This window comes from Nematolebias whitei, chromosome 11 (genome assembly GCF_014905685.2).
Source record: "Nematolebias whitei isolate Nwh7 chromosome 11, NemWhi1, whole genome shotgun sequence".
NCBI lineage: Eukaryota > Metazoa > Chordata > Actinopteri > Cyprinodontiformes > Rivulidae > Nematolebias > Nematolebias whitei.
Window position 1 is genome coordinate 27,664,534 of NC_056508.1, and position 24,735 is coordinate 27,689,268.

At 39.2% G+C, this 24,735-nt stretch overlaps 2 protein-coding genes across 2 annotated transcripts in view; both read right to left on the bottom strand.

The window, feature by feature from the left end:
- Positions 1–1,453: 1,453 nt before the first annotated feature.
- On the bottom strand, positions 1,454–14,352 carry ncoa6 (nuclear receptor coactivator 6). The gene is made up of 17 exons (XM_037684822.1): positions 14,254–14,352; positions 13,157–13,494; positions 12,717–12,872; positions 12,464–12,586; positions 12,105–12,227; positions 11,164–11,997; positions 10,887–11,018; positions 8,604–9,885; positions 8,388–8,506; positions 6,473–6,969; positions 6,157–6,390; positions 3,064–6,037; positions 2,752–2,802; positions 2,634–2,664; positions 2,208–2,249; positions 1,848–1,981; positions 1,454–1,714 (listed from the first exon to the last, which is right to left on the bottom strand). Exons 2-17 carry the CDS (start codon positions 13,452–13,454, stop codon positions 1,668–1,670), a joined length of 7,077 nt encoding a protein of 2,358 aa, XP_037540750.1. The 5' UTR covers positions 13,455–13,494; positions 14,254–14,352; the 3' UTR covers positions 1,454–1,667.
- A 1,935-nt stretch (positions 14,353–16,287) lies between these two features.
- The window catches only part of LOC119416900 (glutathione hydrolase 7), an 11,494-nt gene continuing 3,046 nt past the window's right edge, over positions 16,288–24,735 (bottom strand). The window contains exons 8-18 of the mRNA XM_037684093.1: positions 24,444–24,511; positions 23,527–23,600; positions 23,164–23,357; positions 20,848–20,935; positions 20,171–20,298; positions 19,990–20,078; positions 19,725–19,877; positions 19,502–19,616; positions 19,283–19,420; positions 19,043–19,142; positions 16,288–16,714 (exon numbers count right to left, since the gene is read on the bottom strand). Coding sequence (XP_037540021.1) covers positions 16,542–16,714; positions 19,043–19,142; positions 19,283–19,420; positions 19,502–19,616; positions 19,725–19,877; positions 19,990–20,078; positions 20,171–20,298; positions 20,848–20,935; positions 23,164–23,357; positions 23,527–23,600; positions 24,444–24,511 — 1,320 coding nt within the window. The 3' untranslated portion in view covers positions 16,288–16,541. The remainder of the gene's footprint in view (positions 16,715–19,042; positions 19,143–19,282; positions 19,421–19,501; positions 19,617–19,724; positions 19,878–19,989; positions 20,079–20,170; positions 20,299–20,847; positions 20,936–23,163; positions 23,358–23,526; positions 23,601–24,443; positions 24,512–24,735) is intronic.

Below are 24,735 nucleotides of genomic sequence, written 5' to 3' on the forward strand. Positions count from 1 at the left end.
AACTGCGCATGCGCAGTCCAACCGGCTCTGCACGGTCCCGTGAGCCAAAATCGTTGTGTTGTTATAGACATACAGATCTATGGTTATAGACACCATTTTAATGGAAACTAGAGAAATTGCATTCCCTGCCAAAATGCAGTGTGAGTGTTTACTACAGAAGAACTTGCTGAAAAACAGCTGAAATTAACTAAAAAAAAAAACTTGCTGAAACATAGCTGAAAATGTAGAGTAAATAAGCAGGAGGGGGTAAAATAAGTAGAAATGAGTGTAAAAATGTGGAATTTGCTGAAAAAGCTAGTATTAGCATAAAACAGCTAAACAGTTGCTGAAAAAAAAACAGAAACTTGCAGAAATAGGCTGAAAAGAGCAAAACAATATCAGAGAAGTTCATTGGGCTGAAAGAAGAAATTACCACAAAAAAAAACTTTTATCTGAAAATAGCTTAAATGTGTTAAAAAGCTAGCTGAAAATGTAGAACTTGCTTAAATTAGCATAAGAAAGCAGAAAGAACACCTTTGCCCTGAAGGCTGAAATGAGCCAGAAATTGCCTGAAAAAGCTGAAACACACACAAAACAGCTGAAAAGTAGCTGAAAAAGCAGAAAGAAGCCTAAATTACCAGAAGAAAGTGGAGAGAGCATTTTTGATGAATTAGCCTGAAAAAGTTTAAATGAGTCCAACAAAAGTGTAATTACCTGAAAAAGCTAAAAAAAAATAAAAAAAAATGCATAAAAACAGCTATGGCTGAAATAGCAGAAAAGGCTGAAACTTGCAGAAATAAGCTGAAAGGAGCAGAAAGAAGTTAGAAGAAACACAAAATTGTTGTAGTTAGCATAAAGATCCTGAAAGGAGCACAAAACTGAGCTGAAATTATCTGAAAAAGTTTAAATTAGCCCAAGGAAGCTGAAAGACGCTGAACAAGAACAAAATGTGAAAGGAGCAGTAAAAGGTTGTAAACAGATCTAAAGATTTGAAGGATGTAAAATGAGCTCAATTCATTTTCTCTGAGGAAAAAATATGGCAGAAAAGGCTCAATATTTAAAAAAAAACTAAAGTTGCACCAATACCAAGTCATATCAGGAGGATGGTCCTGAAAGAGCTGAACGTTTTGATGTAATAGCACAAAACTGTGAAATGAGAAAGATGCCGAAAAACGTGCGGAAGAAAAATGGATCACAATAGTGCATTCACACAAATATATATGTCAATGCTAGAAATAAAAAAAAGTTACAAGGGCCCAACATTTACTTGACCTAAACACATAAAACTCCTGCTAATACTACTCATCTGTGGATCTCAAGCACAGACTGAATTCAACAGATCAACTTTAAAATAACAAACGCACACAAATATTTTCACAGAACAAAAGCAGTAAAAAATTTATTTGATTTTACAGCATAATTATACAGTAATGGTGAGTTTCAATATCATTCTTCACATGATTAATCCAGCATTTAATATAAAAAGCACATTCACACAAACTGTAAGCACACGTATGGACAAAACAATAGCTTCATATTTTGTTTAAAACAATCTGTACATGGTTTCTTCCTCCAGTGAAAATTTATAATCCAGACCAGAGAAGCTAATATCAACTGATTCACATTGGGAGACAAACTACCAAACACAAACATTTACAGTACAATTCACAGGTAAACTGTTGCTGTGCCTATTTAGATTTCCTTCGTTTGGCTTGGGTGGGACTCGCTGCAGTTTCTGAAAGAGTATTGGTGAAAAGTGTATTTATTAGTGAAAAAAAGATTATGGTGCATTTTTTGTGTGGCATATGTGTAGTGATTGTGTGGCATGTGTGTAGTGATAAGACGTCTCATATGAGTGAATATATTACCTTTTACTGCAGCACTTGTTCCAGGCCTAGCTGGTCTCTTCCTAATGCCACTATCTGTTACTGGCTCCTCCTCGACGTCTTTCTCTGCTCGAGAGCTGCGCCTGCTTGGCCCCTTGGGCTTCTCCACAGCAGCTCTGGGAGAACCAGACAGATAAACAACAAAAAAGCATGAAGACATATTTGTGTTACTGAAGAAACAAAGTGGAGATGCAACTATGCTCTACTCAAAAGACATATCAATCAGGACACTGCTGTTTTTCCTCATCTACCACAGATACTGCCAATCTTCATCCTGCTAGCATCCATGTTGATGTGATCATTGCTTATGACTTTGCTGCACATTTATGTTATTATACATACCTTGGGACTAAGGTGATGGGCGTCGTTCTTTTCTTTGCCCATCTGTGATAGAAGTGGAAAAACAGCAGTAAACTATCAAGTGAGCTGGACAAATATACTCTTACTACCACCAAAATATGGCAATCCCTACGAAGAGATATGGCCATAAACATCACTGGAGAGATAAATTGTATTATCATATATTTAAATAATTACATGCTAGTTATACCAAGGGCTGAGGTTTTTATTTTTATTATTAACCATTTTCCCCCTGAGGCCCATCAAATTCCCTGTGGTTCAATGAAGCTAGAAATGTCTGTGCATCTCTTTTTTACCTATCAGGGCATGTTTTCAAAAATCTCTACTTAAAGACATCCTAAAAATCCTTTACATCCAAATTAAACCAAACGGCAACAACAAAAACAACCATGATAAAAATAATCTCACCCTTGCTCTGAACCGGTTGAGAATTCTTCACCTGAAACACACACACAAACAGAATTATCTACCATCTAGTGCTGAATGTTTCTCAAGTTCACATGGAATTTAAAATAAAAATGGTTACTCGTCTTCTCAGCGGTGCCAGACTCCTGTGAAGCTTCTCGTTGAAGAGGTGCTGGAAATGGACAAAGAAAAAAAAAAAAACCACATGAATGAGTGGTGTTTAAAAAAGGCCACGCCTACCTGTTCCTGCTCCAATAAAGTCACAAAACATTTTCATAAGTATTTATTTCTCTTTCCTGGGTAAAATGTAGATTTACCGAATATAACCTGATAACCGGTGTCATTTGGTGTAATGATGGATGTGCAATAAGCCTAGCCTTAAATATCATGCTAAGAATATGATCTGTTGACCTGATAAGAACAGTGCATGTACCTAAAGTGGTTTGAGTGGATTCAGCAGATGCTGCAGATGGTGGCATGGAAGGCTCTGCAGATGGAGGGTCAGGTTGGCTTGATGAACCTACACTGGGGACAATGGTAGAAGTGGATGGGATGTGGGGTGCCTCAGTAGGTCCTGGTGCAGCAACAATTGGAACAACAGACGGTACAGGAGTTTGTACAGGAGTGACTGTAGTAAGCAATGCACCAGAAGAGACCCCAGTAGATGCACCAATGGCAGTCACAATGGGTGTTTGAGAATTTACTGCCTGTGATTGGCTTGAGACTGAAGCTGATGAGAGTACAGGAGCCTGGCCAGCAATTTGAGTACGAACAGTAACTTGGCTAGAGACTTGAGAAGAAACTGCAGGCAAGGTACTGTTTGATCCAACAGCAGTAGTATGGGGAGCTTGTGCTTCAGTCTGAACAGCTGAACTAGCAGGAGGTATAAAAACTTGTGGAGGGACTGTCCCTTGGTGCCCTTGTATTGGCTTTTCTACAGTGCTTTGCTGAGAGTCAACTGAGCCAGAAACAGATAAAGGTGCTGATACAAGCTTACTTTTCACATGGGAAGCTTGAGATAGAGAAGCAGGGCTCTTTCGGATTGTGTTAACAACTCCAGGACTAGAACAGGGAGGAGGAGAAGCCAGAGGTGGCTGAAAAGAAGATATTGATTGACTTTGATGGGCAGGTGGCTGGCACACAGGGAGAGCAGATTTCTGAGAAGAACTTGTGTCCCCCAGATGTTCTGTTTTGATATTTCCTTGGTTAATTTGTTGAGGAGCTACGAGAGTACCAACTGGGACTGAAGAGGACTGGTTACTGGCTACATGAACCTGTCCAACAGCACTTTTTGTGAGCTGAGTACTAGTCATTGTAGCCCCTGATGATTGTGTGGACGTTGGAGCGGGAGAAAGTTGGATGTTTGCAGCTGACACCTGGATAGAGCCCACCATGGTGACTGACTGTGATACCACTGTTGTATTGGGAGACACAGAAGAACCAGTGACCTGAAAAACTGGGTTGATAAATACAGGAGTGGTTGTGATAAACTGAGCTGGTCGTGAACCGGAACTCTGCTGTCTGATGTCCTGAGGTCTAATGTTCTTGTTTGGGACAGCCATCATAGTAGATACCATAGATGCAGACACCTGTGTAGTGGGGGCAGAAGTAATGGAGTTTGGTGCAAACAACACTCTGATTTGATTAGGGGAAATGTTGGTTGAAGATGCAGGGATCTGTATGACTGAGGGAACACTTGTCATAGGTTTAGGACTAGGACTTGGTTTAAGAACTGAATTGGCTGGGTTTGCAACAGAGCTGGTACTAACAGCGGAGGTAGAACTGTTCTGACCAGAAGCAACTGTACCGGTGCTAAGACATGGGGTTGCATTAGTGTTAGTGCTGACTGAGCTGCAAAGATTGGCCATTGAATTTATGCTTGAATTCGGATTAACAAGACTAGTGATGGAGTTTGGGTTAAGGCCAAGAGGGGTACTCAAGTTTACATTAGTGGGAAGATGTGAGCTGGGGACTGAGGTAAGCTGCATGGCAGGACTACTAGTAGGAATACAAGGAGTCGGTTTAGGTTTAACCTCAGAAACAGTGGTAACAACAGATGAGAAACTCTGGGAATTTGTGGAAACTGGTCTATCTGGATCCAAAGCAGACCTAGGGCTGTCTTTTCCTATTACAACAGTATTACTCTGAGCTGGTCTAAGTGGCATGTTTGAAACACTTGTGTTATCTAATAACTGGTTGAGGGATGTCGGAGCTGATCTGAGAGCAGGTGAAACCTCAAGGTCCTGTATAGATGCTTTGTGTGCTGAATGTCTATCAGCTGTGCTTGCCTGCACTTCCGCATCAGGTTTTGAATGTTGGGGTGCTGGCAAACGAGGACTTGTTATTCTGGGGGTTGATAAATCCCTGAACGTTTGGGACTGAGGTTGAGGTGTTTGTCGCTCAACTGTAAGCATTCCCTGAGTTTCCCTGACACCATCAGCTGGGTTACTGTGAAGCCCATGAATAGGGCTTTGGGTCTGTTGTGCTTCCATGCCTCCACTCTGTTGTGAAGGCATAGATACTGGACTCTGAGGTACTGAGGAAGGGCTTAGCATCATTGTTTGCCCTTGAGGGTTTCCTAGCTGCTGGTGGTGTGGAGGGCAGTTGATCGTAATTTTTGCCCCCTTTTGTCTTCCTGGACTTGGGGTGGCTGACTTGCGGCTAGATGCTGGACTTGACCTACGACTATTGCTAGGACTTGCCCTTTTACTCTGGCCTCCAGGTTGTTTGTCTTGTTTAGTACCTAAACCCCCCACACCAGCCCCAGAAGACATCTGACTGTTAGCATTATTTCCTCCTGCATTGCCATTGTTATTTGTTAGATTTAAACTAGGAGGGGCCTGCCCAATTGCTTTTAGAGTTGTTGGGTTCAGACCCTGTTGGTCAAATCCTCTGTTAAGGTTTGGCTGTCTTGGTGGGAGAGGAATGTTAATTTTAGGGGGAAACAATCCAGCAATTGAAGCATTTAGCCTTTCCGGAGAAAGGTTAATTTCTGAGGGCTCAGTACTGGGTGGGCGATTAGTTGGAGTTAGAGGATGATGATAAGGTCTTGGACTGGCTCTGTTGGGGGTTTTAGGCCTGGAGCTCTGTGAAGTGGTAGGCGCATTAGGAAAATGAAGGCTAGACAGGTGACCTCCTTGTTGAGGCTGAGTGGGTAACTGCTGCTGGGGACTAGCCCCAGTATGTTGAGGCATTTGTGTTTGACCAGAGCCTTGCTTCATCAAATGAGCATTGGAATTCTGGCTAGACACAACCTGTTGTGTCCCATTTCCTGGTTGTGTCCCGATATCTGAGCCACCAGGTCTATCCTGCTTTGAGAGGGCACCTGTAAGGACCTCATCAGATCCAGTGCCCTGGGTACCCTGCCCTACATCTGGATGGGACATTCTTCGTGCAGCACCTGCAAGCTGGAAAATGTGAAATGAAATTCAATAAGTGCACACGTTTCTAAAAATAAATAGTGACATATTCACATGTTTACAACTCATCAGATGATTGATTATGCACATTACTACTGGCCCTCTACCTGTGCGTTCACCATCAAGGGGTTGCCCCTGGCTTTGTCAGGTGATGGTGGAACACTTCCATGTCCTGGAAGGCTAATCATTACAGGCATGTTGCTTTGCTGTGAAACAGGATGTCTCTGCGCCTCTGTTGGATTAGCCATACCCCGAGGAGGGAGCTGTCCTGGGGGCATGGGCATCCGATTCTTTGCCTGCTCCTGTTGCATCTTAATCATCATCATCATCTGTTGTTGCTGCTAGAAAGTAAAATGGAGAGCAACATAAAGATAAAAAATCTACTGTGTTTACACCAAACACCATCAAGTATGCACATAATACCTGCTGTTGCAGGTGTGTCTGCTGAGATTGCTGCTGCAGCTGATGAGGATGCATTTGTTGTTGGCCTTGACCTGATGTTTGTGACCCCGTCATCCCTTGCTGCCCTTGAGCATTCTGGAGAGCTTGCATCATCTGCTGCTGCTGTATTTGTTGTTGTTGTTGTAGTTGTTGTTGTTGCTGTTGTTGTTGCTGCTGTTGCTGCTGTTGTTGTTGTTGTTGTTGTTGTTGCTGCTGCTGCTGCTGCTGTTGTTGCTGCTGCTGCTGCTGTAATTGATGTTGCTGTTGCATTTGTTGCTGTTGCAACTGCTGTTGCATCTGCTGCTGATGCTGCATTTGCTGTTGCTGTAAATGCTGTTGTTGCATGTGCTGCATCTGATGTTGTTGTTGTTGTTGTTGTTGTTGGTGGTGTTGTTGTTGTTGCTGTTGCTGCTGCTGCTGCATAAACTGCATGGGTACTTGCTGCAGTACTCTTTGCTCCCCTGTCTGACTGGGAAAACCTGTGGAAAGCAAAACAAGGCACAATTATAATTATTTCTAGGCTCTTTTTATTTGAAAGATTATTTTTTATTTGAAATATTTCTGGACCTTTCATTATGGAGAGCCATTTCATTCAAAAATAAATACATAAATAGTGTTATTTAAAATTATTAATAATTATTCCATTAAATAAATAAATGTTCCCATGAAATAAAACATTTAAATGGAAATGTTTAGGTTTTTCTTTCCCAATATTTAGTTATCATTTTTTTCAAGATTTATTTATTTTTTATTTCAAAATTTATTTATTTATTTTAAGACTTTATTTATTTATTTAATGGAATATTTATTTCCGTATTTTTCAACCTACAAGTTGCAGAGTTTTCAAAAATTTGCATGCCTTCATGCGACTTATACGCCGAAACGACGTATTTATGGATTTTTTCCCATATTTATAAACCAATTTTTGGCTGAGATATGACAGTTTTCATTCATTCTGACTGAAAATATTGAGCACTACCATTTGCAGACGTTAGATGGCAGTCGAGTAGTATGGCATGCTTTTGTATCATGTAAAAGGTAATAGTGGCTGTTAATGACACAATCGGCTTGGCATAGACTGCCACCGTTGTCTGCCTGGAGCAACCGTCAAATCAGTTTAATTTCGACGCACCGCCCCGGCGAAATGCAGCTAATTTTGACCGTCAAAGTGCATTTATTAAGGAAAAGTTAGACTGAGACACTTTTGCTATAATTTCGAGCAAACAAAATATTGTTTTTAAGTGTTAATCTTGTTAAAAGTCCTCCCGTGCACACTCCCGCTGCCACCATTTGGCAGCCAATCAATTTTTGGCACAACACCAGCCCACATTTCTGGGTTGTCAGCGGTGATGCATAATAGATGCAACTAATACGACGGCGAAGCGACGTATTTATGGATTTTTCCACTTTATCAGACATATTTGGACTGATGTGACTTATAGGGCGGTGCAATGTTTACGGTGGCATATACGGAATGATTTTTAAATAACACTACTTATTTATTTTGTAAAGATGTATTTAACAGACATCTGCTCACACAGACTCATGTTCATGGTTGTGCTGATGTTCGACATAATGTTTTTATGAGTGCTTAGAGTATATTTAGTTGATGTTTTTCTTAGTTCATATCTTAGATGTTGTCATTGTTTTTCTTTTATATTTTATTGTGGGATGTAACTGGGACCCTGTGTACATAATTTCGCTCCACCACATGTACCACATGAGGTGCGAATGACAAAGAAACTCTGACTCTCTGATATGTACAGCACTTTGGTCAACATCTTTGTTTAAATGTGCTTAAATAAATTTGACCTTAACAATAATAAAAATCATTTAAAAGAGTACATGACTACAAATTAAAACAAATTAATTATAATTTTAAAATTATTTAGTTTACCTGCAGGCCTGTTGGCAAAATCAGGGAGTTTCTGGACTGGGTTTTCTGAGTTCAAACCCTGTTCTCCACCCAGATTTGGCACTTCAGAATCTTCCATGCCAGCAGCCCCTTCAAGACCACTAAGAGCCAAAAAATATTAATTATTAGATGAATTATCCATTAATGTTGAGAATGAATTTTCAAGATAATAAAAACGTAATAGATCTGAATTATTACCCAGGTCCCTCAATTTGCTGTTGACCGTCACCATCTTTGGGCTTCTTCTTTCTCACAGGTTTCTTCTTTTTAGGTTTGGCCTGATTGTCCCCACCGGCTCCTTGTTTTCCTCCTGGTCCAAACTGGCTTGCTGAGATATCACTCTGCAGGAGATTGACTAGCAGTGGACTAGTCAATGTAACATCTTTACTAACTGGAAAGCCACCTTGCTGTCCACAAGGTCCTCCAATTGGCATTTGTCCAGGGAACTGTGGGTTAAAGTTCATGCCGTGACCTGCAAAGTGTCCATTTCCCATCTGCATGTGCTGAGGGCCTCCAATCATGCCTTGCTGCTGCTGCGCCTGCATATCAGGAACCATTTGCTGTACACCCATGTCTCCTGCCCCACTATTGGGATCCCCTATGATATGTTGGTGCTGCTGAGCTGCCTGCTGTTGTTGCTGCTGTTGCAACAAAGCTTGTTGTTTCTGTTGTTGCTGCTGAAACTGCTGCTGCTGCTGCAACTGTTGTTGTTGGATGAGATGATGACCAGCAGGGAGTCTCATTTGTTGCCCATGCATGCTCATGCTCTGATTAGGATTGCCAGAGATTGGAACCTGTTGAGGCTGTTGTGGGTTCATCTGCTGGTGCTGTTGCTGTTGTAATTGCTGTTGCTGCAGCTGATGCTGTTGTTGTAATTGCTGCTGCTGAATTTGAACTAATTGCTGCTGCTGAGGAGTCATTTGCTGTGGGACTTGTCCCTGAAACGGAGCCATATTTCCAGCAACATTTGGTGAAGGGCCACGCATCATCTGGCCAGGCATAACTCCAGGTGGAATCTTGCCTCCAAATGCCTGTTTGTTTCCTTGCATCTGATTAGCAACCATTTGTTCAATCATCGAGTTTTGTTGCTGCTGCTGTTGCTGCTGCAGAAGCATGGCATGGTGCCCTTGGCCTCCAACCATCTGACCCTGCCCATGCATCACCCCCTGGCCTTGCTGTGGCATCATTTGCTTAGGTGGGGTCATCCCTCCTCTCTGCCCTTGACCAATGGGCCTTGAAAGGACAGTCTGACCTCCAACCTGGCCTTGAACCATCTGGCTGGGGGAGGAGGACACAGGCTGGACCTGATGCTGGAGGCCCATCTTCTGGGTCTGGAGGCCAGGCTGCTGTTGGCCCATGCTAGGTCCAGCTGTTGAACCAGGAGGTGGACCAGCCATGCTACTTTGAGCAGCCATAACATTAGGTTGGACATGGGGTGGTCCCTGCATTGAATTTGGTGTAGAGGCTGATGGCTGGGTTCCTGGTATAAAATGAAAGACTGAATTAAAAAAAATGTTTTAGCACCTCTTAGAACATGTAACAAGCTGCTGCTGGCATTGTAACACTTGCTATTTCAAAATACTAAAACAAAAAAAAATCAGTAGTAAGTTGAATATTTAAAAGGCTTCTATCTTAACAAATATATTGCAAATAAATGCTAAACCAATTGTTAATTAGAATTCTTTTGAGTCAGTGTTCCTCAGTCTTTATCATACAAAACAAAAATCAGAAAAGCCACTTTTACTTGATGTTATTCGTCATCCACGAGGCCCTTATTCTGTTTTTGAATTCTCAGAATGTTTGTCTGACTTATTACTGAATGCTGATACAATAATAATAAGAGATTTCAATATTCATGTAGATAGGAGCCAAGATGGTGTAGAGGTACGGCAGCTGACTTGGAACCAGAAAGTCGCAGGCTCAACTCCCCGCCATGCCCACGTCATGGTGTCCTTGAGAAAGACACCTAGAGTTTTTTTAGACAATCAGCATTGTATTTTGTCTTGAACTTGTCCATTTTTCATGGATTTTTTTAAATGTCTTTAAAGCATGGAATACCGAAAAAAGCTAAATGTTTATGTACAGGAACTGGACTGAAAAGGAGTGAAAAATAACAGCCGAAAGCCAAAGGCAGAAATTTTCAAAAAAGTCTGAAGAACTACTGCTCAAAACCACTTTGAAAGGTTTACGGTCTAGCTTCTTTCAAGGAAAACAAAAATTTACTGGTGGTTGAAGACTACAATGCTAAAGATAGTATTCGTGCTTAAATATTAATCCAACCACATACTGTATATTGTTTTCCTGACAATTTATTTACACTTCACACTCAAGGAAAAAATAAGCCATTCTGAAGCATTCCCACATTTCTTATACATGACAAACAATGTATTGTATTTTCGCCTAAATGTAATACAGTACATTGTAGATCAATACAACGGTAATGTTAAAACAAAACTACACATCTGCTGTGTCACACTTTACCTGTGTGAGCCATTGCTGGGTTGTTCTGTAGCTGTTGAGTTGCTCCACCAGCAGAGGTTCCTTGGGTGTTTGCACTCACCTGACCCTGGACAAAGTTCGGAGTTGGAAAGCCCATAGGACGCTTTGCCATACCTGCAATCAGTGTTAGTAATATTGATAAAACAAGAATATATTTCACATTATAATTTTCACTTGACCATTTGCAATGACCAGAAAACAAAACTTTATCTGATTGGAATATCAATTAAATAAAACATAGGCACTAATAACTACTCACCTGGGTGAACTTGAGCCCCAGGCTGTCCATGCTGGGGCATTCCCATGAATCCTTGCTGCATGTTACCCTGCTGGCCGAGGGCTGCTCTACCTGGTGAGCCAACACCCTGAGGGAAACCCTGTGGAGTGGTAGGTCTCTGAGCCATCATGGGAGGCGTCCCTGGAGATCCCTGCTGGAAAGGAGACGAGGATGATCCAGGGGACTTGGCAGTGAGGTTGCCCTGTGGTCCAGAAGTTGATGGAAGAGGCGGTGGGGGTCTGGGTGGTCCAGTGACCCCACTGGGGCCAGCTTGTTGGCCTTTAGGTTGGGGAGCAGCAAACTGACCCATCCCTGCCTGTTGTTGCTGCTGTAACTGTCCTTGGCCCATGACATTAAATAATTGTCCTGCCTGCTGGCTGCCAAATGGATATGGGGGTGGGGGATGATTGGGGGTCTGAACTGTAGCTAGAGAAGGTGGGCGCTGAACCATTTGACCTTGGGGTGGAAGTTTTCTCCATGCAGGACCTCCCTGAGCCACTGGTGGCTGAAGTACACCAGATGGTAACTGATTCCAGCCAGGAGGTGCAGCCATTTGGCCCGAAGGGTTGAACGGAGGTCTGGGTCCAAGCTGGGAGAGCTGAACTTGCTGCTGGACCTGCTGCTGTTGGTGATGCTGTTGCTGTAGCTGCTGCAGTGCAGCTGGGTTGAGTGGTCTCCCTCCCTGCAGAGCCTGCATGTGATGGGCAGCTTGAGAAGACATGGAGCCTGAACCATGGGGAGCAACCTGTTGGTGTTGAAGTTGGTGTTGCTGCTGCTGCTGAACGGACATAACTGGCATCATAGGATCCATCACATCTGTGAGTACAGAAGGAATGGTGCATCTATTACTGTCCTCTCAAAGCTATGATTTTATCATTTTTTGTAATCAAATTGATATGTAAAAAATAAAATATAATTTAGACCTGTTTGCGATGGTGGCCTTTGAACACGAGGATGCATTTGTCCACTACTGCCTGGTAACATAGCTTGACCCACCATGCCAGGGCCAGGGGGAACCATAGATGGATTGGTCATCCTTACCCCTCCTTGTTGACATAAATGTATATTGATTAACTACTCATAAATAAGCTCATGACAAATGTTATCAAGTAACTAATAATTAATAGGAACAAAAAATATAATAAATGACGAAAGCTAGATTACAAAAAGAGGCAAGCAACACATTTCACTTCTTTATCTAAAACTGGTTCTGATAGCTAGAAAATAATTATCCATAAAGAAGAGTCTGTAGTAATTTGAGTTAAATTCAGCAATCAGATACCTAGACCAGTCTGACCTGGAAAGCCACCATCCATTCTCATCTGACCAGGTGCAACTATTGGTCCATTCACTCTGACTTCTTGTGCTCTATTTGGTCCCACAGCCACATTAATTGCTCCCTCTCCTGAACACAAAGATGAAAATGATATTAATACATCAAATACATTTGAGGTGCAACAGACAAAATGAATGAATGAATGAATGAACGAATTAATAAGTGAAGGAATAAATTCTGCCTAGTGCATGTCGTTTACCTTCTATTTGAACAGAAAGAATACCCAGGTCTCTGAGCTGCTGCTGATTGTTCTGGGCCAGTAGTCTGAGTCGCTCAGCAGCATCTCGAGGAATGTTGAAGGTAACACGGACACTGTTCCATGGCTCCACATGTTGTGGCTGCAGCCGCTCAGAGTCTGAAAGACAATAATTTGATGAACACAGTTGGTTTTGCAACTAATTCAATACTGCCTCACTGCATTTTTCTAAGAAACCTGTAGGTTAAAAAAATGCTAGAAAGGAAGACCAGTGCAAGACATTTGTGAGGAGTGTTTGAGTTTTCATTATTATTTACAGCATTTCTACATATTCACTTTCAATTTCCCTTGTTAAATGTTACTGATAAAAGCAATAGGAAAGTTTATCATTGTTAATACACAGTTATACAAAAGGATAATTTAAAACGTAAAAGAAAACTAACCCAAATTAAGCATGTTAGGTATCCCACTAAGGACAGTGTCAAGTTTTTGAGAGAAGTCCTCATCTTCCATGTTCCCTTGAAAGGCAACAAACACTGTGAAGTCTTCATACTCCCCATCACTCTCTTTCATACTATCCATCTCTAAGTCTTTATCTTCTTCAGCTACACTGCATTGATTGCAAGTATCAGCATCTTCTCCTGCATCTTCCCCAACACCAGAATCCCCGTCTGATTCATTATCAGGTTCCAGGAGATCAGTCTTCTGGGACATCTCAGGTGGGGAATGTTGGTGAGCCATCCTCCCCACGAGTTAGGAGTGGCGTCTGAATGGTTTTATGCTGTAATCACACATTACACAGACTAAAATTAATTACAAATACAAGGCACCACAAGAAACATGATGACAAAGTGGTCAGCCAACTAATGAATGTCAGAAACTTAAATATCTATTCTGCACAATTCAAGTGAGATAAAATAGGTTAACAAATAAATTAATCTTTCATTTTAAACTACACAAAACACTTATAAGGCCGTAATAATAAACAGTGAGACACACAACTAATAACTGGAGGTGACATATTTGACCAGTGATGATCTGCTTACATAGCAAAAGTATTGAAGGATTACAGGTGTTGTGGATGGTAGTCACGACATTTTAATTAGCGTGTGCCTTTTTTAATGCCAGTTAATTTTACATATAAATGTATTTCAATAAACGATGGTTAACTTGGTTAAGTCAACGGCCCGGCAAGACTACGGGCCTCAACAAAAACTGAAGCTAACACTCAAGCCAACAAAATGATCCCAGAACATTCATGTTCCTTGTGTAATTATGCATGTTCATGCTGATGCAAAAAGTGTCCAAACATGATATTTAAACGACTTCAACAGCACAATGGAAGGAGATCAAAATTAACGTCAAAGCAGTTCCTGCTGGCTTCTGTCCGACAACTCCAGTTAGCAAATATTAGCTATGTAGCTACCGCTAGCACAGCCGGTAATCAAACCCGAACGCATCCAAGCAGCGAGTCTTAGCTTACGATTTAATTTAGTTAAACTTCCTAAATATCATCATGATTAAAAAGCAAACACCTTACCAAACATATTCATCTAAAAGTATTTCCAACCAGTCGAAATCAGCTTGCTAGTCAGGCTAACATTACATGAATTTCACACGGAGTTAGAACAAAGATGCTGCTTCCGGTTCAGCTTTTCAAAATAAAATTCTAATTAACTAAATGGTTGAAAATGGTTAACTCATTATCAAAATGAATATCAAGACTTTTTAACAAAAGACATTGAAATAGTCAACAGAATGAAATACAACTGATATCATATGAACAAAGCTATTTGCTTTAACAGAACAACTAAATTATTATTTGTGGTTGCTGCAGTGGGATTGTAAACATTAACATTGTTGGATGTAACTGGGACCCTGCGTACATAATTTCGCTCCACCACATGTACCACATGAGGTGCGAATGACAAAAAAGAAACTCTGACTCTGACTAAATAATTATAGATTGGTGTAAATGCTTGCAAATTCTGTTTATTATTACTATTCACTAGAAACCTTTTTTCACCTAATTGTGTCATATAGTCATGATGACATGCAAACACACACCTGTAATTAACAAATCATACTTTTTTCTCTCTCTCTATTTTGGCCTTATAACAAATGTTAATCCCGTATCAGCCTTTGTTATTAATCATGTGTTAATTAATAACACATTATTGCACAACTGATTAATCGTGTGTGATTAATAACACTGGTAACAAGTTTTAGTCTGGTATTTTCTTGTTGTGGTGTCCCTTGTCTTCAGTGCATTGTTTTATGTGTTTAGGAGAAAAACAGGATGTAAAACAAAAGATGGTTCATTCTTTATTATTAAATGTGTGCAAATATATTTTTTTCTGGATTTGAACAGTGCAGGAATGATCAAAGCACAAAGGAATCTGACTTTAAGTATTGTGCTAACTAACGTGCTTCAAGGTAGAGCACTCTACAGCAAAAACACCAAAAGACAAGCACGAATAATTTTAAAATTAAGAATTTATTTGATCATTTGGAACAAGAAATTAATTTTAACAAAAAAGTCTACAAGAGGTTGTTTGCTCTTTTTACTACAATCTAAAACACTAGTGCACCAAAATAAACATGACATCATTTTCTAAGGTGCACTTACTGATGCACAGCTTTACGTGTAAGTAAATAACACATGCAGTCAAGAAAATATTCATAAAAATAGAACAATAAATTATTTTTGTAAAAATCCAGTTATTCCTCTTCCTAGAGAAAGCACAACCCCCATCTAAAAAAAAAAAAAAAAAAAACTTAATTCACATACTAAAAATAAAAACTAAATAATACAGATCATTAAATTATTAAAACTCTGCATTTAAATACAACCACTGAACATAATTATCAGTTTCTAAAACTCTTTGAAATCAATATAAGGATCTTGCTAAACAAAATAAACTGAGGTGTGATGCACATTTCTAATCACATTTCAGTGTTTTGTGCCAGTGTGTTTAAACGCAGTCCCACTACATCGATGATTGATTACAACAGCTAAAGCTCCAGCAGCTGTATCAAACAACATCTAATCACACTTATATGCCATATAAAGAGCAGGTAGCTTACGTGTTCACTTTAGGATCATCTTGTCCAAATATACTGAAGCAAAGGTTTGATTCTGATGCTCTGAACTATTTGTTATTCCAAAAGAAATGCAGCTGAAAAGGTAATAAAGCTGGATAAAACATGCTGCACATCATGCCTTTGCCATTAATGATACTTACCAGTTTGGCATTTTAATTTTCTAAAGGCAAATCTTTGGAATGAGTCAATTTATTCCTCAGTAGTTTTCCTCTAAACTCTTTACTGTACATCAGTAGAGCAAAGTGCTCCACAGAATCTCAGGAAAAAAAAGCATTAATAGACATTCCTGTTTATATTTCTTTTGTTTCCCCTTCACATTAAAAAAGGTGAAAGCTCTCTTATAAGTCTGTTTCTCTCTAAAGTGAACTGGAAAACAAAATCTTTCATTTCTGTGTCCAGCTCAGCACAATACAAACAGCGGACTTAAAAACAACAGCTGAGATGGACTTAAAACATTTCACATTGTGGCTGCACAGTAAGAAGATGTGCTGTATTTGAAGTAGTGTTGCTTTCTAATATTTAATGTGAGCAAATCACAAAGGCTTCTATCATGTCAGCCCAGAGAAAGCTGAATGTGTTTTGCTCATTTTGATCTTAAATAAACAGCACTTGCTCAGTCCTGCTGAGCTTATTTCTTTGGTGCAGCCTTATTTTCCCTTCTTCAATAAGCTACTAGATTTATCCCCTGCCATAATATGAGCAAATATCAGAAGAAGCAACACACTAAGGCATGTTAGACATAGTAAGAGCTGAGGCGTCAGCACTACGGGGGTCCTTTACCCCCATGATGAGGTCATTGGTTCTCTGTGTGCCCTCCACCAGTGAAAGGACATCCATCTTCTCAACTTTGTGTCCTTTGGCCTGCAGCAGCTTCACGTCGTCCTCTAAGAACTCAGCTGTAGAAGATGTGCAGGACAAAAAGAGAAGAAATGCATGTTCAAACTTTCTTTTAACATGTCATTCAAATGTAACTCAAGTGTTCACATAGCAAGGGTGGTGATCCCAGCATGTTTAAATAGAGTGCATTATCTGCATGTTGTGTCCACAACTAACAAAAATGCTCAATTTAGCACTTAAGAGTCAGTAAGATCCTATTCTTCTCACTACAGAGGATGACCAGATCAACATTACTGTACTTTTTGCTGCACAAGTCACACCTTTTTGCATAAATTAGCATGCCCTGCGACTAATACAGCAAAGCGACTTATTTATGTTTTTTTCCCCTCATATTTATGACCCAATTTTTGTCTGAGATCTGACGATTTCATTCATTCTGACATGGAAAATATTGAACACTACCTCCTGATGCATGCTCAATAATCCAGGTAGAAAAATCTAAAAAAGTTAAATCTGGTCCTCTGGACATTCAAAAAACAAAACAAAGCAAAACAACAACAAAAAAATGTAGAAACGTTTCATCTTTCATCCGAGAGACTTCCTCAGTCTGAGGTGCTGTTTTCAGCTCAGTCTCTTAAATAGCACCTTCTCAGAGAGGATCAACCAGTTTTGCTGCTGACAACCAAAACCAGCTGATCACATGCTCAAGAAGGACCATCAGCCTAACAATGGATCATTAGCACACTGATGGCTGTTTACTATTCACAGAGGGCTGAGTGATACTAGCAATCACAGCATTGTAAGAGGGGGACAGTTGAACCCGGAGGCCTCCACCCCAGTTTAATGATGGACAGTTTCTTTACACAAAGATGGCCTCCTTTACTCCTCTCTCAAACCATCCTTCCTCTCTATCCAGGATGTGAACATCTTCATCCCTGAAAGAGTGACAGCTGGCCTGGAGATGAGTGTAGACTGCAGAGTCCTGACCTGATGATGTTGATCTTCTGTGCTGGTCCATCCTTTTGACCAGTGGCTGTTTAGTTTCCCTGATGTAAGACTGATCACAGCCCTCCTGACACTGAACAGCATACACAACATTACTCTGTTTGTGCCGGGGGACTGGATCTTTGGGATGAACCAGTCTTTGCCTTAATGTATTTTGGGGTTTAAAAGCCACTTGATTTAAAGTTAACATTGCATGTGTTCAGTAGAACAGTGGAATTGAGTTTTGTCGTCAAATCAGAGAAAATTCTGCTTCTAAACCCATTATTCATAACAGAAAATAATTTATGACCCCTTTAATAAAGACTGAATGACTTCCTACATATTTTTTTTCCCCCAAGTTGGGTTGTGTGTATGGCACACCTATGAGCAGTGAGTTTCTTAAAGCTTATTACACCTACTTTTTTGATGGACTTTTATATAAAAATGTAACTATAAATTGGTTTTCTCTGTATTTTATGTTGCAATATTGCCAGGTGTCAAGATGAATGACAGCGGAGCACAGCTGAAACAAGTAGGTATGGACACTGTTTAGACTGAGGGTGGATCCAAGCCAACCGTTGATAAAAGTGAACACAAAGTTGAAACATTAAATTTAAGAATAATTGTGATTTTTTTCCATTGGATAAGGTGGTTATCATCATCAGTGACAATAAAAATTGTATGACAACAACAAATAAAAGTCATTTAAATGGTAAAGGACAGAATGTAGGCATTTATATTAACTGTTTTTGTTTCTTTTTTTACTTTTATCATTTACTTTTCATTGTATATGCTTTTTTATGATTGTCTACTGTTGTCATCTGTGTTCTTTGTTAAAAGCAGGTCTCTCTTGTAAATGAGTCCTCGAGGCTCAATGAGACTAACCTGTATAAATGAAGGTTCAATGAAAAAAAATCTATATATTCCACAATGCATTGCAAAATACTAACTTTGAGCATGTGCATTAGTAGCTAACAAAAAGGTAAAATCAAAATGAATGTCCATCATCTAAGCAAGTTATCCAAGTAAATGTTGTACTCTACAGTATATTTTAACACAGAATACTGATTAAATTAAATATTAAAAACAATAATTTCTATTTGATTCCTCAAAACAAGATCAATCTGACTGCTATCAACTGCATGTAAGATATTGACTACTACTCATAACTACTCTGTACACCCCCACTTCCAAATTAGAACTATTCTTTTATTATTTCTGTTTTCTTTATGGTTTTGAAAGCAATTTAAATTAACTTGACCAAGACAAAAAAAACAATTATAACAAAAATAAAAAAAGCTCTGAACACAATAAATAAAGTTTGGCACAGCCATTAAAAATGAAATAGTGTCATAATGTTTAGATTGAACCCAACAAGAGAGGAGCTAGAAGGAAAAACTCACAGTCCACCAGGAGTGTGTTGGGCTCCAGCTGAGGGTGGAGTCGTCCATACGCTAAAGTGTCACTCATGTTTTTACGTGAAGACAGAACATTGATCAGTACCTGTGTAGAATCAAAAGGAGACATTTGACATCTAAACAATAATGAGGTAATTCTGGGGACAAAGTTGAGATGTAAATTGACAGTACAAGCCTCATTTCCATATGTCTATAGTAATTAATATTGGTAAATTAATAATTAACCTGAGCGATGCCACTGAGAGCTTTTGCTCCATTGGATGACCCAACAGCTACATATGTGCCACACACTCCCATAGCAGGCCGTACTGCTGTGGGCATCAGGAAGGACCTGGGTCTTTTTCCAGCCTGAACACCGTTATGCTACAGCAACAAAAAAAAAGAAGATAGCTACAAAAACAATCCATCAAAATAAATCAGTTAAATAAAGATGAAGATGATTACCGGGTCGGGCGAGAAGTTCTGAGTTTTATTAGGCCAGGAAAAGTCCAGAATCTGGCCGTTCAAAAGGATTCCTGAAGAAGTCACTATCCCACTGCCAAAAGGTTTGTTCAGTGAACTAAAACAAAAATAACAAAAATCTATGTTTTCATGTGACTTTATTCAACTTTGAACGGTATCCTGAATTTTGTTAAACAACTTGCCATTAAGTTTAAACATTAGATACCTCTGGACTGATACAACATGGTCGTCTGGACCCATGACCATGACCTGAGCAGCTGTTGCACCATCCTCCAGGGTAAAGGCTGAAGTGTAGTGGTTTACAGGGAACGCCATAGAGTCGTTGATCATCTGGCGGAACAGGAAAGCCTGTGATTTACTAGAAGAAGGGAATACCAAAGAGCAGGATTTTATGTCAATGTCTTAATGAAATGGGACAGATCGATGCTTCTACATTTGACATCACTTTTTGAAGGTGGAGTAACTCTTACCTTAGCATTGTTGCAACAATTTCTGAGACAGAGGTGTCATATAAAGGGTCTCCTAGCCCACTAGCCAGGGCCAATGCTATCTTCAAAGCCTGGAAGGTTTTTATCAATGTAAAAACTAAAATAATTATATTGTGTACACCATTTGCTGTATGGTGCAGTGGTGAAACAGTCATTTAATTACCTCTGCGATGCGATGGTAGGTGCCATTTCTGGGCACTTGGTTTGTAATATTGTAGCCTTCAAGGATATTGAGTGCAGTGATCAAGGCAACACCTGCATGTGGGGCTGGAGAAGCCATTACATGGTATCCTTCAAACAAAAAACGTAATAATAATTGGTAAAGCAAAAACTCACAGTAAACTGTTGGAAACAACTGTTGGTTATTGTCTAATGCAGACTAAACATAATTTATGTCAGTATGCTTATGATTTTTTCCAAGTAAAGTAGTACATTATACATTTGATTTATGTAACCTGGCCTGAGAATCGGACCCTCCAACACATACAAAACAAACTACATAATCCATTTCATACAATAAAAGCAAAACAATAACCTATAAAAACTGTATGTCAAATAGTATTTTTTAAGGTTTCTGATATTACACTAAGTGTGCAAATTATATCGTCAGATGTACAAACATTTACCGGTAAATACATACAATGAGGGTAATATGAATTTAATTGGCTAGAAAGAGCAAAGTATCCAGATATGTAATGTTTGTACAGTTTTCCTTTCTGTCAAATTAAAGACGTAAGGCTAATAATTAATCAGACAAGTGATCCAGCCCAACTGTGGTCCTTAAGCAGATTAGAGGCGTTTCTGTAACGACTCTGACATTAATTCTTACTGAACACGCACCCTGATAGGTGGTTTCTGCTGGCTTTTCTAGGACTGTGCTGTAGTTTCTAAAGTCATCTTCTGTGAGCACGCCTCCTCTTTCTTGCGCCTGTTAAAAGAAATAAATACATTTTTCAGATTTTTAGCCTGTGTACAAACTGGTTATTTTCATGTTGAATTTTTGATGCTTATCAGTGAAAGAAGTGATTAAAATAAATATGCATGAGCATCGCCTATTTGAACCGTAGTACAGAGAGTCCCTAACCATAACTGCCAGGTTTTCATGTGCCTATCCTCTTACCTCACAAAGCGGGGTGGGCAAGTTTTCAAGGAAAATAATCAGGAACAAGGTGTAACCAGTGTTTGCACAAAACAACACAGCATTAGCTGTGGGCTAACACAGGTCCATCTTTTAGAGCATTTAGCTGCTTTAACAGAAATAATTTAACAAAACAGAGGCAGCCTAGCACCACATCACTGTTTAAACAGTAGGGAAGTTTTATTGAATCAGCTGAGTGACAATGCATTACTGATAAGAAAGCTGTGATCCTGGTGTTGAGTCATCTCTGTAGCTACATCTACTGTTGGCTTAAAAACATCTTTGATACTCCCACTCAGCTTCTATGTCACAAATAAAATAGCAGTTGTTCCTGTCTTGAACAGCCTTGAACAGACAATAGATGAAAAAAAAAATCTTCTTGTCAACTTTTTCATGTATTTTTGTGTACATTTGCTCAATGCCTGTAAGCCCAGCTACTGTTATCTCTCTTAAGCACAATATATTGGTTCTTATATAAATACTTAAGAGCAGCCTTTTGTTTTCTCCCCAGCTGTGCATCTGATGGAGAAGAACACACCTAGGATGAAATGACTGAAGCAGATAAAAAAAACTCGCAGTAGAAGCAGAAGCTGCTCAAGCTGAACAAGCTGACAACTGTTTGCATTACTGGAAATAAATGTTTCCCAAAAGGTTCTGTAGTTACAACAGTAATAATCTCTGATTTTAAATAAGCTATTTTTAAATCTTAGCACTTGTTTACCTCATGCCATAAAAAAGAAGTGCTTTACTTGTGTTTACATCGAAAGTGTCCTTTTCTACACAGTCATCTAAATCCTGTTGACTGCTTGCATTGCTTTCCACACTGTCTACATTATATCCAGCATTGGCGAGTAAGTGTTAGAAAGTGAAACGTATTCCTAGAAAGTATTTTGTTTTGCTCCAATGATTCAAGGGAATTGGTCACAATGAAGCTACATTTCTCTTCAGACTAACTTAATCTTTTATTTGCACACCTTCTACAAGCGTAATGAGTAGGCCTGTCACGATAACAAATTTTGCTGGGCGATTAAGTGTCAGAAATTATTGCGATAAACGATAATATTAGTTGAAATTTGACAATAATTAGTAATTATTGTCAAATATAAGAAGAAATGTTTAAATTTGTTTTGCGTGCAGTACCTTTTTTCGACCACCAGATGGCAGTATTAGACTGTTTGAACCGAAGGATGGATAGTGAGGGAGCTAGCAGCGTGTCTCTAAGAAAAATGGGAGGGAGGCCCCTTGACGTGACATGGGCTGTCTCTCTTCAGATCTCAAAATGGCGGACTCTCGGTGTGGTTTGAGCTCTTTAGCATAGCATTTTCCACACAAATATTTTAATTTAAAAAAAAAAGTAAACAAGTTCTCATCTTCTTTTTGCAGAGAAAAACAACTTTTTACACAAAGGCACTGGTTTCAACCGTGAATTTTGGAGCTTCGACAAGACAGAGGTTTTTTCCCCGAGGTCGGCCTGTTAGTTTAGCTCGTAGCTTAGCTTCTCAGCTTAGCTGCTTTTAACAATCCAGAAACACAATTTTGGATGGTTAAAATGTATTTTAAAGAGAAAAGAGAAAGGCAGGAGTCAGTGAAGAGCAACGGAGTTGAGCCTTTTGTCATCCAGTGTCTTCGGTAGAAAGAGAGACTCAAAGAAACGATAAAGCCGATAAATGAAAATGAGGTTGATAATTTTCATTTATCATGCGATTAGTTGATTTATTGTTTATTGCAACAGGCCTAGTAAGGTGCAAATGATATGATAAATTGCATATAACAATATCTCGAATTTGAACCAGAATTGCTATTTCAAGATTACGGTTTTACACATAGTAATGTGTTTTTTATTAAATATTTAGACTTATCTAGAGTATTGCATTGGTGAAAGTTAGTTTATAACAAATATAAATCCTACAGTGTAAGTAAAATGACATTGTGTTTGCAGGTTAAATCTGACTTGACATAGAGACGATGCAGAATTCATGACTTCTTGTAAAATTAAGAGTAAAAACATATTTTCTTACTGCGGCCACCATTTCTTGTGCCAGATTCCCACTGTAGAACTCAGATACTCCTTTGACTGCAACAGCATCCAAAATGGCAGCTAAGTCAATGCGTCGGGTGAACAGTCCAGAGAGGGGGGCCTGGCCATTGGGGAGGAACAAATCCCGAAATGCAGCAGACATGCTTTGGTTCTTCATTTTAGACAGCGCTTCAGCTGTAGAGAAACAGGAGATTTAGAAGAGTAACAAAAGTGGAAATACTGTAAGTTAGTATGATTTTATTTTAATTAAAGCAACAGAGAGGCTTGGAGAAAATGCTGCTGTGTTTGTAATTAAAGATGGTGGCTTGGCTCAGTCTCTGAAGAAATAATAATCTACAATTACCCAAGTCATGAGTAACATTAAATCCATTTTTGGCCACATCTGCTGCCATGGAAACCACGTTTTTCCACGGTAACCTAGAGAAACAAAGAATGTGTAAATTCATCTTTGTTGAAACAAACACTTAAAAACTAAACATTATTTTACACGAATCATAGTATCCAATTAGTTTTTTGCCAAGTATGTGCCTCTGAAGCACGTAGGCAGTAGGCACCTAGAGTAAGACAATGGATAAATACAACTCAACAACTGTACTAGAAGAAAGGACTTTTTCCACTCAGAAGTCACATCGACCGTACTTTCACTTACACCTTAAGTATTTAAACCTGAGCATTTGGTTTTAAATTAAGCCTTTGATGTTGTTTTAATAAAACATTGGAAAGCAATGCATAAACTGGCATATTACATTAAGGAAATTTACAAACAAGGAAGGGTGACAAAGTTAATTAAAATAATAAAGGACTTCCAAAAACATTTGGTAGTCTAGTAACATAGCCAAATGATTTAAACTTTTAACAAAATGTACAAAACCTTTTCTTTTTTCCTTTTGTTTTAATAAAGTGAAGAACGACAATCACTAAAAATGAAAAGGTGTTGGAACGTGACTAGCTGACTTTGCATATGTTGTGTCACAAGCACAGTGAACTTTTGTGAAGCTTTGAGAAATCAGGTAAAAAGAACGTACATCCTACAGGAGCTCTTGTTTGAATATTAATCAATAAATCGTTTGTTGTTCAACATAAAGCCTATTTAATTTTGTTTGCCTGGTCCATATGGTTACATTTTAAATAATGTCAATTTTTTTCAGACGCCCTGTATAAAAGAAGAAAGAACTGCAGAAGGTCCAGAAACCAGGGTCATGACAACAGCTATTACGTGCCTGTATGCAGATAAAATTCAGAATATTAATAAACGCGTACCTCCCGTAAAGTTGGTGTGCCTGATGCATTCCGCTGAGCATGCCTGGGACTCCCACTAACAGGCCTGACTAAAAAGTAACATGCACGTTAGTACAATACAGATTCAGACATGATCTGCGCCTTTATATAGTATACATATAGTATATCTATATATATACTATATATGTAGATATATATGTAGATATATATGTAGATATATATGTAGATATATATATATATAGATATATATATAGATATATAGATATATAGATAGATAGATAGATAGATAGATAGATAGATAGATAGATAGATA

Excerpts from the sequence above, each read along its gene's own strand:
- ncoa6 (XM_037684822.1), bottom strand. The coding sequence starts at position 13,454 with ATGGCTCACCAACATTCCCCACCTGAGATGTCCCAGAAGACTGATCTC. Across the intron at positions 6,970-8,387 it reads TTTTGCCAACAGGCCTGCAG|GTTTTCCCAGTCAGACAGGG; the intron begins GTAAACTAAATA and ends TGCTTTCCACAG. Across the intron at positions 2,250-2,633 it reads TCAACCGGTTCAGAGCAAGG|ATGGGCAAAGAAAAGAACGA; the intron begins GTGAGATTATTT and ends CTTCTATCACAG.